The sequence below is a fragment of the Monodon monoceros genome, unplaced genomic scaffold (genome assembly GCF_005190385.1).
Source record: "Monodon monoceros isolate NGI ecotype Baffin Bay Population unplaced genomic scaffold, NGI_Narwhal_1 Super_Scaffold_22, whole genome shotgun sequence".
Classification (NCBI taxonomy): domain Eukaryota; kingdom Metazoa; phylum Chordata; class Mammalia; order Artiodactyla; family Monodontidae; genus Monodon; species Monodon monoceros.
This window is the reverse complement of record NW_021703779.1, coordinates 47,048,913-47,063,294: the sequence shown is the minus strand read 5'-3', so window position 1 is coordinate 47,063,294 and position 14,382 is coordinate 47,048,913. Positions and strand designations below refer to the sequence as shown.

General features: G+C 48.1%; 2 protein-coding genes across 5 annotated transcripts in view; one reads left to right on the top strand and one right to left on the bottom strand.

Annotated features, from left to right (window-relative positions):
• Window positions 1-8,690, top strand: part of FGD1 (FYVE, RhoGEF and PH domain containing 1) — a 36,359-nt gene extending 27,669 nt beyond the window's left edge. Inside the window, exons 10-18 of one of the 2 annotated variants that reach the window (XM_029240133.1) lie at window positions 71-217; window positions 610-702; window positions 865-944; window positions 4,564-4,594; window positions 5,107-5,208; window positions 5,583-5,708; window positions 5,885-6,046; window positions 7,085-7,228; window positions 7,765-8,690. In XM_029240133.1, coding sequence (XP_029095966.1) covers window positions 71-217; window positions 610-702; window positions 865-944; window positions 4,564-4,594; window positions 5,107-5,208; window positions 5,583-5,708; window positions 5,885-6,046; window positions 7,085-7,228; window positions 7,765-8,070 — 1,191 coding nt within the window. In that variant the 3' untranslated portion in view covers window positions 8,071-8,690. The remainder of the gene's footprint in view (window positions 1-70; window positions 218-609; window positions 703-864; window positions 945-4,563; window positions 4,595-5,106; window positions 5,209-5,582; window positions 5,709-5,884; window positions 6,047-7,084; window positions 7,229-7,764) is intronic. The other variant, XM_029240132.1, reaches the window with a different exon arrangement.
• Window positions 8,101-13,628, bottom strand: TSR2 (TSR2 ribosome maturation factor). 3 transcript variants are annotated; one of them, XM_029240139.1, is made up of 5 exons: window positions 13,537-13,628; window positions 13,283-13,373; window positions 10,629-10,720; window positions 9,899-10,072; window positions 8,655-9,656 (listed from the first exon to the last, which is right to left on the bottom strand). In XM_029240139.1, the coding sequence occupies exons 1-5, from the start codon at window positions 13,618-13,620 to the stop codon at window positions 9,531-9,533; spliced, it is 567 nt and encodes a 188-aa protein (XP_029095972.1). In that variant the 5' UTR covers window positions 13,621-13,628; the 3' UTR covers window positions 8,655-9,530. The 3 variants fall into 3 exon arrangements, with proteins under 3 accessions (XP_029095971.1, XP_029095973.1, XP_029095972.1); XM_029240138.1 differs by having other exon boundaries at window positions 8,101-10,072; window positions 13,537-13,620; XM_029240140.1 differs by lacking the exon at window positions 13,283-13,373 and having other exon boundaries at window positions 8,101-10,072; window positions 13,537-13,590.
• Between the last annotated feature and the right edge of the window lie 754 nt (window positions 13,629-14,382).

Below are 14,382 nucleotides of genomic sequence, written 5' to 3'. Positions count from 1 at the left end.
TGCGACTTGTGGACATCTGAGGGGAGGCCAGCACCCCAAACCCTGCCTTTTATTCACTGTCTCCTGCCAGGAACGAATGCACAAGCTGCTGAAGGTATATGAGCTGCTAGGGGGTGAGGAAGACATTGTCAGCCCCACTAAAGAGCTCATAAAAGAAGGCCACATCCTTAAGCTGTCAGCAAAGAATGGGACCACTCAAGACCGATACCTCATACTAGTAAGTGCCATGGGTAGGGGTGCATGCCCCCCACCCCTGCCCGCCAGGGGTGACCTGGTACTCACTCAAGGCTATACTTCCTGCTCTCCATTCTTTCCTCTACTAACTCATTGTATTTTCACTACCTTTACTGGGAATTTTTTTCTCTCTGCTTTACAGATAATGTAACTAAGACTTAGAGAGAAGTGACTTGCCCAAGGCCACCCAACTAGGAAGGGACTCCCATGCCTAGGCTCTTTCCTTGCAACCTTTGTGTCCAGTCTGGACTGTGTTTTCTCCACCTATTGCCTTGAGTCCCTAGCAGTAAAGCTTCGGGAGTAATAACGGAAGGGAGCTGGGCCACACCCCTTGTGGGTCCTCCACACATACATCTGAAACCTTTTCCTTCCTAGTTCAACGACCGCCTCCTTTACTGTGTGCCCAGGCTGCGGCTCCTTGGCCAGAAGTTTAGCGTGCGGGCACGCATCGATGTAGATGGCATGGAGGTGAGCACTAGGAGGTGGGAAATGGGGACCTGGAGTGGGGCCTTGGTGCTGGGAGGAACAAAGACATTCTAACTTTGACCCCAAGTGTGTGCATATGTGCAGAGGGCGAGGGCCCTGTAGAGCTCAGTAGGCCTCACCAAGCCCCTTTCTGTCTCCATTCAGCTAAAGGAAAGCTCCAACCTCAATCTGCCTCGGACCTTCCTGGTGTCAGGAAAGCAGCGGTCCCTGGAGCTCCAGGCCAGGTACTTGCCCTTGCCTGTATCTTCCCTCCAGCCCCCTCTTCCCTTCAGATATGCTGAGGCATTCTAGGCCTAGTGCCAGGGCAGAGGCTACCTCCCTGGAGGAGAGATTGTTCCAGAGAAAGGGTGGGTACCTTCCCCAAAGATGCTTGCTCTTCTGATGGGTTTTGTTAGAGGAGAGGGAAGAATGAGATAGTAAACCAAACATAAATAACAACAGCACAAATAGTTTATTGTAGATTCAGAGATTTAAGAGAAATAACAACCAAATGCAATGCTTGGTCCATGATAGGAGTCTGGTTTGAGAAAAACAGCCCTAAAAGACATTTGCAAGACAATAGGGAAAATCCTAACTGTGAACTGGGCATCAGCTATCAGGGAATTATTGCTAACTTTCTCAGGTGTGATAATGGTATAGGAGGATATAGGAGAATGGCCTTGTTTTTTGTTTTTGTTTTTTCTTGCGGTACGTGGGCCTCTCACTGCTGTGGCCTCTCCTGTTGCGGAGCACAGGCTCTGGATGCGCAGGCTCAGCGGCCATGGCTCACGGGCCTAGCCGCTCCGCGGCATGTGGGATCTTCCCGGACCGGGGCACGAACCCATGTCCCCTGCATCGGCAGGCGGACTCACAACCACCGCACCACCAGGGAAGCCTCAGGGCCTTGTTTTTTGGTGATGCATGCTGATGATTTAGTATCATGATATCTGTAACTTATTTTTAAATGATTTATCAACCAAAAAATATATACATATACACACATATCTACATATATAAATATATATTAATATATACATATTATGAAATAAATATAGCAAAATATTTTTAAAATTTGCATCTATATAGTGGGTATATATTTAATGTACTTGTGTTATCCTATCTACTTTTCTGTATGCTTGAAACTTTTCATAATAAGAAAATTTTAAATAATAACAAATTTTAAAATAATGCCTAGCTATTTAACAAAGGGGCCTTCATATCCATTCTCTACTTGAATGATTATAATAATAGTTCACATTTAATGAAGACTTGCTCTTATGCCAGGCACAGTTTTTGTTTTGTTTTGTTTTAATTTTTATTTATTTATGTCTGTGTTGGGTCTTCGTTGCAGTGCACGGGCTTCTCATTGCTGTGGCTTCTCTTGTTGCAGAGCACGGGCTCTAGGTGTATGGGCTCCAGTAGTTGTGGCACACGGGCTCAGTAGTTGTGGCTCACAGGCTCTAGAGAGCAGGCTCAGTAGTTGTGGCGCACGGGCTTAGTTGCTCCGCGGCATGTGGGATCTTCCCAGACCAGGGCTCGAACCTGTGTCCTCTGCATTGGCAGGCGGATTCTTAACCACTGTGCCACCAGGGAAGTCCCTGCCAGGCACAGTTTTAAGTTGATTTTAACTTAAACATTTTAAGTTTAAATTGACTAGTCAGATTCTTAAAACAATCCTTGAAGTAGCCACTGTTACCATCAACCTCACTTTACAGATGAGGAAACTGAGGCACAGAAGAGTTATGCACCTTGCCCAAGATCCCACAGCTAAAAAGAAGCAGAGCAGGAATTGGAGCTCATGCTGCCTTCTGAGGGCCCAGGTGATAGGGTATCAAGGCCATGGTCAGGGCCAGCGAGTGGATGCACATGGGTAGATGATCTGCTTCTGACAGGCTGCAAGGAATTAAGAAATGAGAGTCAGAACCCTCATTGCTGGAACTGTGTGGAGGCAGGAGAGAGAGATGAATGTGGGCTAGAGGGTGTCGTCCTGGAAGATGAGAGAAGGGAGTTAGGTTTGATGCTCTGAGAGACTGAGAGAGCATCTCAGAGGCCTGTGGCCAGGAAAGTGAGAACAAAGGCAACAACGGGCACTTCCAGGGGAGGGCAGGTGTGGGGCCCAGTCAGGCCTCAGCAGAGCCTAAGTGATAAGTCACGTGACTGGGATGAGTCGTCTGCTGGGAGGCTGGGAAGGAGGGGGCTGCAGAGGGATGCTGGGCCCAGAAGGGTGCACCGAGCAGTGTAGGGTTTCCTCCTAGTGGCGGAGGGAAGGCATGGAGCATTTGCTTTGCAGTTGCTTTTACTGCCCTTTAAAAAGTTGTTTTTAATGAAAAATTTCAAATATCCAGAAAAGTAGAAATACAACAAATACCCATATGCCCACCATTTAGACAACTGATTCTCAACTTTGGTGACACAGGAATCAGCTGAGGAGCTTTTAAAAAATACTGATGTCTGGGACCCACCCCTGGAGACTTTGGTTTAATATGTCTGGGGTATAGCCTGAACATGGGGAGTTTTAAAAGCTCCCCAGATGATTTTAATGTGTGCACCAGGGTTTAGAACCACTGACTTAGGAATCAGTATATATTTTTGCCTTCCTTCCCCAACTCTCTGGTCTGCCCTGCAGTCTCCAAGGCCTCCACCCTGGTGCAGGCCCATCAACTGCTCACTAGGAGTAGGACCAGCTTCATGGCTGACTCCTGCCTGGCCTCTTCTAATTTTTAGTTGCTCCGTGGCATGTGGGAGCCTGCCTTCTTTTTTTTTAAATCCAAACAAATTTAATAAGTACCATATCTAATGACTTTATCAAGATCACCAGATATATGGTTGATATAAAAATTAATTGTATTTCTACATACTAGCAACAATTAGAAAATAAAACTAGAAAAATAATGTTCTTTACAATCATATCAAAAGTATCAAATACCTAGAAACAAATTTAATGAAATAGTTTCAAGACCTCTACCCTGAAAGCCATAAAATTTTGCTGAGACATTTAAAAGGAACTAAATAAATGAGAGATTTATCATTTCATGTACTGAAATATTCAATATTGCTAGGACTATGATGATCTCAAATTGATGTACAGCTTCAGTTCCAATCAAAATCTCAGTAGATTTTTTTGTGTGTAAAAGTTGACATACTGATTCTAAATATATATGGAAATGCAACGAACCTAGCACAGCCGGACCAATCTTGATGACAAAGTTTGAAGATTTACATTACCAGATTTCAAGACTTAGCAAAAAACTACTAAAAAGTGTTTTATGGCAGAAGGATATAAATTAGACAGACTGAACAGTCCAAAAATAGATGCATACATATATGGACACTTAAAGACAAAAGCAGTAAATACAGTTCATGAGGGAAATTATGTAGAGAAATTAGATATCTCTATGGAACAATATGAAGCAGCCATATGAACTTTGATTGATAATAACATACTATTTAAAGCTTAAACAAAAAGCAACTCACACTGATTGAGCACCTAGTGTATCAAGGATTGTGCTGGGAACTTTACAGATCACCTCAGCCCCATTTTCCTCTTGTCACAGCACTGATCCCCCTGTATTGTCCCTGTCTCCCCCTCTAGACCGTGAGCTCCTTCCTTGATGGTAGGGTCCTCTCTGAGGCCCAAGTTCCTAGCACAGGGTCTGGAGAGTATTAATAACTGTTGAATAAATAAACTCAGATAGGTTATATGACTTGCCTAAGGTCACAAGTGATAAGTGAAGGAGAAGAGGGTCAAACGCACGTCTTTCCAACTCCAAAACACCTGCTCTTTACCACTACAATTGCTTTTGGTTGGCCTGCCTAACCCAACGTCTTTCTTTCCCCCTGCCCCCACCACCTTCCCTACCCAAGGACTGAGGAGGAGAAGAAAGACTGGGTCCAGGTAACATCCAAGAAGGCTTTGTGGTAGGGGGCTGGAAGAGTATTAACAGGTCTTCAAGGGGGTGGTGGGCTCTCCCCTAAAATTCACATCTCACCAGAATGGGCCTGGACACCTGCCTTCCAATAAACTTTACCATCCCCATTTTACAGATAAGCAAACTGAGGTCCAGAGGTTAAGCAGAAACTAACCAATTCTTCCTTTAGAAAGCTGGCTCCTCTGAGGGTGTAACCCCAGTGAGTTAAGCCCTGTAAAACCTTAATCCCAGATAGTAATAGCCAGGAAGGCCTTTTGTGGTTTTTCAGCCCCTGATCCCCCTCCCCCACTTCACAAATATAAGAACTGAGACCTGGATTTGGGAAGGGACTTGCCCAAGGTCATACACCTAGCAAGGGGTAGAGCTGGGCCTAGAACCTAACTTTTCTGACTCCAAGCTAGGTTATAGGAAGGTTGAGGTAAGGGTGGAAATGGGTGAGTTTTGAGGTGTTCTGACCTCTTCTTACACCTCCTCCCAGGCCATCAACTCTACCCTCCTGAAGCATGAACAGACGCTGGAGACCTTCAAACTGTTGAACTCCACAAACAGGGAAGATGAAGACACACCCCCCAACTCTCCGGTAAGAGTCCCCACCCCCTCCTCCTGCACCGGGACCCCCTCCGGGCCTCCAGGTGCCCACCTTACCTTGTGATGCTCCTCTCCCCTTCCCAGAGGGTAAAGACCAGAGAGGCAGTGCATGACCTCAGAAGCACAGTCTTCTTTTGGTAGGGCCACAGAGAAATCATTGGGCAAACAATGCTCAGAAAGTAGACATGACTGGTCGTCAGTCGCACAGTGAGGTAGAGCAGAGCCAGGACCCAAAGGCAGGTCTTCTGAATGTATCTGCTGCCTCCCAGTGATGATCCAAGCCTTGGGGCAGGGGCAGGGGCAAGGGCTGGATGGACTGGACTGGGGAGTAGCTGTCTCTGACCTGAGCCCTGGCCCTCTCTCCAGAATGTGGATCTTGGGAAGCGGGCACCTACGCCCATCCGGGAAAAGGAAGTCACCATGTGCATGCGCTGCCAGGAGCCCTTCAATTCCATCACCAAACGCAGGCACCACTGCAAGGCCTGCGGGCATGTGAGTGCTGGGAGGCAGGGGCAGAGCTAGGGAGGGGACAGGCTGGCAGCCCAAAGGCCCACTTCTAAATGGGCACTCTCTAAGTGGGGGGAGGCTGTGAGTCTGCTGTGGGAGTTGGTACACTGAAGGGGAAGGCCCGCTGGAATCAGGCTGTTCTTACCCACTTGCCACCCCAGGTGGTTTGTGGGAAGTGCTCTGAGTTCCGGGCCCGCCTTGTCTATGACAACAACCGCTCCAACCGTGTGTGCACTGACTGCTACGTGGCCTTGCATGGGGTGCCCGGGAGCAGCCCAGCCTGCAGCCAGCATACACCCCAGCGCCGGAGGTCCATCCTGGAGGTAAGAGCCAAGTCCCCCAACTAACCCACCCACACTGACCACATGGGCCCCAGCCACCCACGCAGTGGTGGCTGAGGCCTGGGCATCTCTGAAATCGTAGTACCGTGTGTATCCACTGAACAAGTGACCCAGGCCTGGAGTGAGTAAAATGAGTTATGAGTGAATGAAAGAGTAATTTTTATTTAAGTGCTTTATTCTTCACAGTAACTTACCTATCAATGCTATTCCTATTCCTGTTTTACAAATGAGGAAACTGAGGCCCTGGGAGGTTATTTGCCCATGTTACACAGTGAGTGGCAGCTTTCTTATTACAAAGTAGGATATATGCACTGAAGAAAGTTAGACAATATAAACAAAAATACCGTATTCCTTTGACCCAGAGATTACCACCATTAATGCTTATGCTTCCTATCTTTCTAGATGCACGCACATACACACACTTTTGCTTTTTAAATTGAGGTATTTATTTTATTTAACGCTTAAAGAAAGCTAACTCTGTGCCAGGCACTCTTCTAAGCGCTTTGTATGTATTAATTCATTTAATCCTTACAACAGCCCTATATGCTCTCCTTCCAAGTCAATATATTTCCATCTAGGGCTGGGATTCTCGGACTGACTGCCTTACCCACCCACCCAACCCCTTAACCACAATGCTAGGTTGCTTCTCGCTCAGTGCAGGGAATGCATGTGATGAAAGATGAAAAAAAAGATGAAGTGTAAATGCATAAATGACTTGAGGAATAAATGGACTGATGGAAGAATGCCTGACTGGCATTTAGGTGCCCCCACTGAGAACTACACACCCCTCCCAGCAACTCTTAGAGGCAGCAGCCATGGCCCAAATCTGGCAGACAAGCCTGGCTTTGAATCTCGACTCTGACTGAGTGACAACGGGCAAATCACTCCTATCACCTGAGCTTCAGCATCCTCCTCTGAGACATGGAAATAGCAATGCCTATTCTGAGGGGGTGTTGAAGCCAAGAGGAGCCAGGCTAGGCCTCCTATCAACATTGATGCCCCCCATGTCTCTGGCCACAGAAACAGGCCTCAGTGGCTGCGGAGAACAGCGTCATCTGCAGCTTCCTGCACTACATGGAGAAGGGCGGGAAAGGCTGGCACAAGGCCTGGTTTGTGGTCCCTGAGAACGAACCCTTGGTGCTGTACATCTACGGAGCCCCTCAGGTGTGCATCCTACTCCTTTGGGTCCTTTCAGCCACCTGGCAAAAGCAGGCTGCCCTCCTTTCACCTGAGTCCTTCACCTCTCCTTGACCTTGGAGGATAGGGTGAACCTAAGGAAAAATCAGAAGCCCCCACCCTTGTGAGACAAAGACTGGCTAGAGACAAGGAGTGGCTGTGGGTCAACTTATGTAGAGAAAAGTTGGTGACTTGTGGGAGGGCTAGCTTCTTGGAGGAAGCTGTAGTGGAGACAAGGCACTGCTTAATCCAATTTGGAGTGGGGAAGATGCAGATGGGGGGCAACAGCCCAAAGGGTGGAAAACATTATATGCTAAAGAGACTAGCCCACCTGGTTTGGGGTGTGGAAGGAAAGAGGTATTTGAACCAGCCTGCGTTCTAGCCCCAGTTCAGACATTTTCCTGTTGCTCAGTGAAGCCACGTAAGGTTCTTGAGCAAGGGAAGAAAAAGAGGGGTTTAGCAGATACAAAACCAGTGAGAAGCCCAACCCCTAGGTGACCCCTGGCTTTGTCCCTGTTCCCCAGGATGTGAAAGCCCAGCGCAGCCTGCCCCTCATTGGCTTTGAGGTGGGGCCTCCTGAGGCTGGGGAACGGCCTGACAGACGGCATGTCTTCAAGATCACCCAGAGCCACCTGAGCTGGTACTTCAGTCCTGAGACAGAGGAGCTGCAGCGGCGCTGGATGGCTGTGCTCGGCCGGGCAGGCCGTGGGGACACGTTCTGCCCAGGGCCCACACTGTCTGAGGACAGAGAGATGGAGGAGGCACCAGTGGCAGCTTCAGGAGCCATGGCGGAACCCTCCGAAGCCCCCCAGACCCGAGACAAGACCTAGAGGGTTTGTGGGTAACTGGGGCCCCCTGCCCCACAATCTAGCTGCCCATGTCCAATTGAGGGCCCCAGCCCGCTCTCTCCCAGCTCAGTCAATACTTGAACTCCCATCATGGGCACTTTCAATCCTGAATGCTGGGTCTTGGGTTTTTTAATTCATCTTTTCACAAAACCTGGGCTTTTAAAACAAATATTCCTACAGTGATGTTAATTTTTTTTAAACCCTGTCCTCCAGGGAGGGTGGGAGCTGTTGCTAGACCTGCCTGAATTAGGCCATTTCCCCCCAACCCCTCAATACCCTACAGATCCTGCCTCCACCCAATTCCCCCCAAAGCACCAGAGGCAGGAGATCTGGATTCAAGTGCCAGCTCTGCCACTGACCCCATGGTCCTGGCCCACCCCTGCCCCCTCAACCAGTGTCTTCACATGTATGATGCTACATGGGGTGGTGACCTCCTGCCTCTCCCACGGCTCACAGCTTCTACCTGGCCCCAGGCTACCCAGTATTTTATCGTCCAGACCCATGGCAGGGCCACGGGGCAGGACAGGGGAAAAAGGGGGGGAGGACAATGAATACTCTTTGTTTTGTTTTTTAAAGAAAAATACAGTTTATTTCAGGCTTACGGAAACGTTCAGAGCGCTGCTGTGCTCCATTCGTCCGTTTGTTTGTCCAAAGTACCAGGCTGCTGGGGTGGGCCCAGAAACTGCTCCCTTGCTGAGCTCTGAAGCTCAGCTCCCAGAAGGCTGATTCCAAGACTACTCACAAGTCAAGCCACAAATTAAACAATAAGGTATTATTTATTGAGGTCTTAAGCCTCATCCTTGGACTTCAATGGGATGAGGAATTTGAAAAGAGGTTGAAGGAGACAGAAAACAAAGCCCCAGGTCCCCCGAGTTCACTGCCTAGACAAGGTCTTAGACATCCTGAAGGAGCCCAGGGCTGGACACTGGGCTGCAGGAAGGAAGCATTCCTGGGAGGTTCCAATTTCTGGGCAGGGGCATACAGCTGCTCTGTGTGGGGGCAGGGGGAAGCGAGGGAGAGGTACCACAGCTACTTCCGTTCACATCAGCAACTAACCTCTCTTCCATGAGCAAGCTCATCTTAACATTCCTTACCCAGCGGGAATACTGGTTCTCCTGTTGGTCCTCTCCCTTCACACATCCACCTGCCTACTACCAGCCAGCGTTTAGCTTTTCCTCTAGTCACGCCCATACCCACTCATCCCTCCCTCTTCACACTGACTGCACCCAAGTGGCACTTTGCTGGGAAACCAGGCCTCATCACTCAGACCACCCCAAGACCAAAGACCCTTGGGCTCTTCTTCCCTGGAAGGAGCTGGACAGGGGAATGGGAGAGGGTGGAGATGGGGTAACCAGTCCAGAGGTCCATGACCCTCCAAAAAACCCCTACAAACAAGCCCCAAACAACTAGCAAACAAGGACCCAGACTATTTCCAGCCCCACTCATTTCTTTCTCCGGACAATGGTCCAGCCATCCTCCACTATCTCCTCTTCCTTAATAGTCTGGGAGTCTGGACCAGGCTGGGGGCAGACCCCATCTGTAGCTGCCCCATCATTCGTAGCTGCGACCTGGAGGAGAAATACAAGAGAGAGCTAAATACAACACCTCCCAACTGTGGCCAATGGAGACCCAGGCTCTCCCAGCTTTGCCAGGACTGGCTGTGTGACCTTAGGAAAGTTTCCTGCCCTCTCTGGATAATACAACCACCACCGCCATCACCACCACCCCCATCACTTCCCTGTGAAACTAGCTGATCTTCCAGAAGACTGAAAATATCTGCATCTCCACACCCAAGAGGCACCCCCTTCACCTCCATCTCCTCCACGCTGTTTGCATCATCATCCTCATCAGTCTCTCTGGCTGTCGTCAGTGCGGTGGCTCTGACCTTGCACTTTCTTTGGGTGATGAGAGAGGCCATCTCCTTCAGAGCAGCCCTATCACCCCTCTGGAAGTGGTGGAACATGGTCTGTAGCTGCTGGCTCACCTACCAAGAAAACATTCAACCAGCTTGGATTTTCTAGAGAACCTACAATACAACCAGCCCGTGTTTGCAGCAAGAGTGGGGAGGGGTCTGGAATTTTCCAGAAGAGAATGGGGCTCTTTCCTCTCCAAGGAGTTCACTAATGAAGCAACCACATATGAAGGGCTCAGTAAGGGTCTGAAGCATTGAAGGAGGGCCTCCTAGCAGGGAAGGCACTAGAACTGGGTTTGAAAGATGGAAGATGTAAAAAGGGAAGGCAATCCCAGCGGGGGCAGTAATGTTAACCAGAGCAGGGGTGGAAATGTACCTGGCCTGATGTGTCCTTGAGATGGGGGTGACGAACAGACCTAGCTGAGAATGATGTATAGAGAGAAATAGAAGAGGCAAGATTTGAAAAGCCTGGGAAGACTAAACTCAGGCAATAGGGAGTCATAGAACGTTCTTGCACAGGACTCAAGAAAAGAATGGTTACAGCCAAGAGTATTGGTCTAAAACAGACAGCTAGGGAGAAGAAAGGCTGCAGGCAGGGAGACAGCAGTTGTATCCACGATATGCTCACCTGGGGCAGACTCCCATCCTCCACAACCGTATCAAACTCGTTTGTCATTAGCTCCCCGAGGAAGTCCTCCACCTCATCTAGCTCCAAGTCAGCTGAGTAGGAAAGGATAGGGTCCTCTGATCAAAGACCAGCCAACTTCATCACCCCTGCCCACTACCCTTCAATACCTACTTAGTGGATCCACATCTGGTTGGTGGGTAAAGGTTCAGTGAGCCTTTTATTTGCTAAAGTGCTCTACTTTCCAGGTTTTAACATGATTTTTAAAAAGAAAAAACCAAACACTAAATAAAATACCTAATTTCGAATCTCCTGCATTCTACTAAGCCCTCTATTCCTGCAGCATTCCATCCACACTCGCCGTCTTTCATCTGGCCTATTTTAACCGGCCTCCTCTCTGTGTGACCTTGAGCATGTGACTTACTCATCTCCAAGCCTCAGTTTTCTCATCTGCAAAGTGATGTTAATAGTAACCTCCTTGAAGGTCTGTTATGAGAAGTCACCCAAACAATGCCTAGCACAGGGGAGACCCATAATCCATGTTCACTTCCATCACTCAAGGGCTGAAGTTTTTGAAATGTAGAGACTCTTCCCAGCTGTGGTTCCACCGACACAGGAGGCCATAGACCAATGGCATAGGTAAGAAGAAATGGATGTAAGTACTTGCCACAATGAAATCATCACAGCCTTGACCTAACATCCTATCATGTTACTTTGGCTAAGACTCTTGGCTTCAGTTACCTTATAGGCCCATGCTCTACTTTTTCTGAATTAGAGAATAACTCAAGAAAGTCTTCCACAAAGCTCCTTGCTCTCTCTTCCCTCTGGGAGAGCTCATTCACCCCCTTGGCTTTCCCTAACACTCTAATATCCCCCAAATCTGTCTCCAACCCAGACTACTCTCCACCTGTTTCACAGGTGCCTCAGACCCTCCATATCCAAAGCCAGATTCATCATCTTACCCTGCAAACCTACTTCTCATTCCCCAGCGTTCTTCTATACCATGAAAGGCACCTAAGCCACCCAGCGACTCAAACCTGAAACCTGCCCCCCTTCCCCTCCCCCTCTACAGCCAAACAATTTCCTTAGGGCCACGCCTTCTTTTCCATGACTATTGCCAGTGCCCTAGTTCAGGCCTCATCATTTTCTAGACGGAAACAGCTTCCTCATCAGTCTTTCCCTCTCCAGTCCATGCTCCATCCACACTGACTACTTTCTAGCCAGAAAACCCCATCGTTTTAGATCCTGCTCATGAATTTTTAATCACCTACTGCAGTGTTTCATGTTCTGCTTCTGAGAAATAACTGTCCTGCTGGGTTTTAAGAGAAGCTATTCACAGAAAACTAATGGGAACCAAAAGTAAAGAGCTTTCTTTTTGGTGATTCTTAACCTTATCCAAGCCTTTAATATGTTAATGATTACTGTGACTCTTAAGTAAGAAACTGGAGAAAAGAGCTTTTCTTATATCATTTGACTGGAGAAGGTTTTTCTTCGCTGAACATCTAACAGAACTAGTCTTCCAACGCATGCATTTTGGCAAACACTAGCTTAAAGGACAAAAATCAAAGGCCCATAAGACCTTCCATGTCTCACCCTTTTCCAGGGTCCTCTCCAACCCCCATTCTCCACCACTCCTCCCTTCCACACACCCACAAGCACACACACACCGTTACTCTAACACTGAGCTCCCCACCACTTTCCAAATATAACACATAATCTCCTCATACCACAGGACTTATTTTTGAGTGCTGCTCTCTCTGCCTCCCCCACCTAGTTAACTCCTTCTCATCCCTTAAGATTCAGCCCAATCACCACCACCCCCTAACGATCTCCAAAAGACGCCTCCTTCCCAGTCTCACATTACCCAAGCACCGAGCTCCTCTTCACTAGAACACCTATCACCCTATGTGTAAACGCCTATTTACTTATCTGGATCCCTCACTAGATGGTAAACTTCCTTGAGAGAAAAGACACTGCCTAATGTCATCTTCAAGACTAAAAAACTATATGAAAAATTCTGTAAAAATCATACTTTGCAAAAGACTCCCTGCAGGGCCCCTTATTCTTAACGACCCTCAAGACACACCAAAGATGTAGATCTCTGCTGTCCAAAAAGTCAAATGTGGTTACTGAGCACTTAAAGTGTGGCTAGGCCAAAAACATGAGATGTGCTAAAACTGAAAAATACCCACCAGATTTTGAAAACGTAATACTAAAAAAAAATGTAAAACATCTCATTAATAATGTTTTATACTGACTACATGTCGAAGTATTTTGGATATGTTGAGTTGCATAATATTAATTTCATCTGCTTTTTACTTTATTAAAGTGGCTGCTGAAAAATTTTAAATTACGTGATGCGACTAGCATTGTATTTCTATTGGACTGCGCTGGTGGATACTTTTATATCCATTTTACAAATTATGAAACTGAGTCTCAGGGGAGTAAACTGACTTGTCCAGCCTGATACCCTGAGTCAATGGCACGGCCCGTAAGGCATTCGAACTCAGGATTCTGACTCCAAAGCCTGCATTCATTCCACCTCGCCCTCAGGTACCAACCGACAATTGCTCAAGAGGAAGTGCCGACTCACTAGGATCGGCCTCCTCCTTCCCACGCCCCACAGAGACACTTCCTAGCGCCTCACATTCACTCACCATTGCGGAAGAAGTACTCCTCCACTGCACCCCCCAGCCACTCAGCCTTCTCCTGGCTGTGCACACCCCCGAAGCCGTTCTCCACAGCGATCTGCGAACACAGGCCCAAGCCCACCACGTCAGCCCGGGAGCCGGACTACGGGGGCGCAGGAGGCCGCTGCTTACACCGCCCAACCAAGCCTCCGGCGGCTCGCCGGACCAACTCCTATTGTGCCCCGGTCTTTAACCTTTGTCCCAGCCGCGGCCCCGCTCACCTGCAAGGCGGGCCAGGCCTCCAGCGCCGCGCGGACAGCAACCCCGAAGAGCGCTCGCAAATCTTCAGCAGCGCCCGCCATCATCCGGCCGCGGAGCATGTGACGTCCAGGCGGGCCAATACCAGCGCAGCACCGCCCAGGCAGAAGGAGTCGGAAGCCGAGCCTGAGAATGCAGATTCGCCTTTCCGCAGACCTGGCAGCAAGACTAGAGCAATAGAAAAGTCTGTCGAGCAATCGATGACACCACTGCAGTCACTCACATGTAATCTAAGGAAGCCAGGAGGGGAGGGCGGCTGAGGCCATGAGTTCCGGACCCATGGGTACTGCGCAGAAAAGATGTGGGGAACTTATTAAAGATGCACGTTTCAGGCCCTAGGACAGAAGCAACCTCACGTAGCATTGCCTAAAAATCTCCATTTAATAATGCATCCTAACATCTTATAGAACACTCCACCCAATATCAGCAGAATACACATTTTTCTGAAGTGCACGTGGAGCATTTTCCAGGACAGACTATATGTTAAGTCTAAAGTAGGCCTCAATAGATTTAAAAGGATTGAAATCATACAAAGTACGTTCTCTGACCACAATGGAGTGAAATTAGAAGTCAATAACGGAAAGACATTTATGAAATTCACAAATATGTGGATATTAACACACTTCTAAATAACAAATGGGTCAAAGAAAAAAATCACAAGAGAAATAAGACATCTTGAAATGACTTGAAAGCTAAAGCACAGCACACCAAAATTTATGAGGTGCAGCCAAAGCAATGCTTAAATGGAATTTTATAGCTGTAAACGTCCCTATTAAAAAAGAAGAAAGATCTTAAATGAATAACCTGAC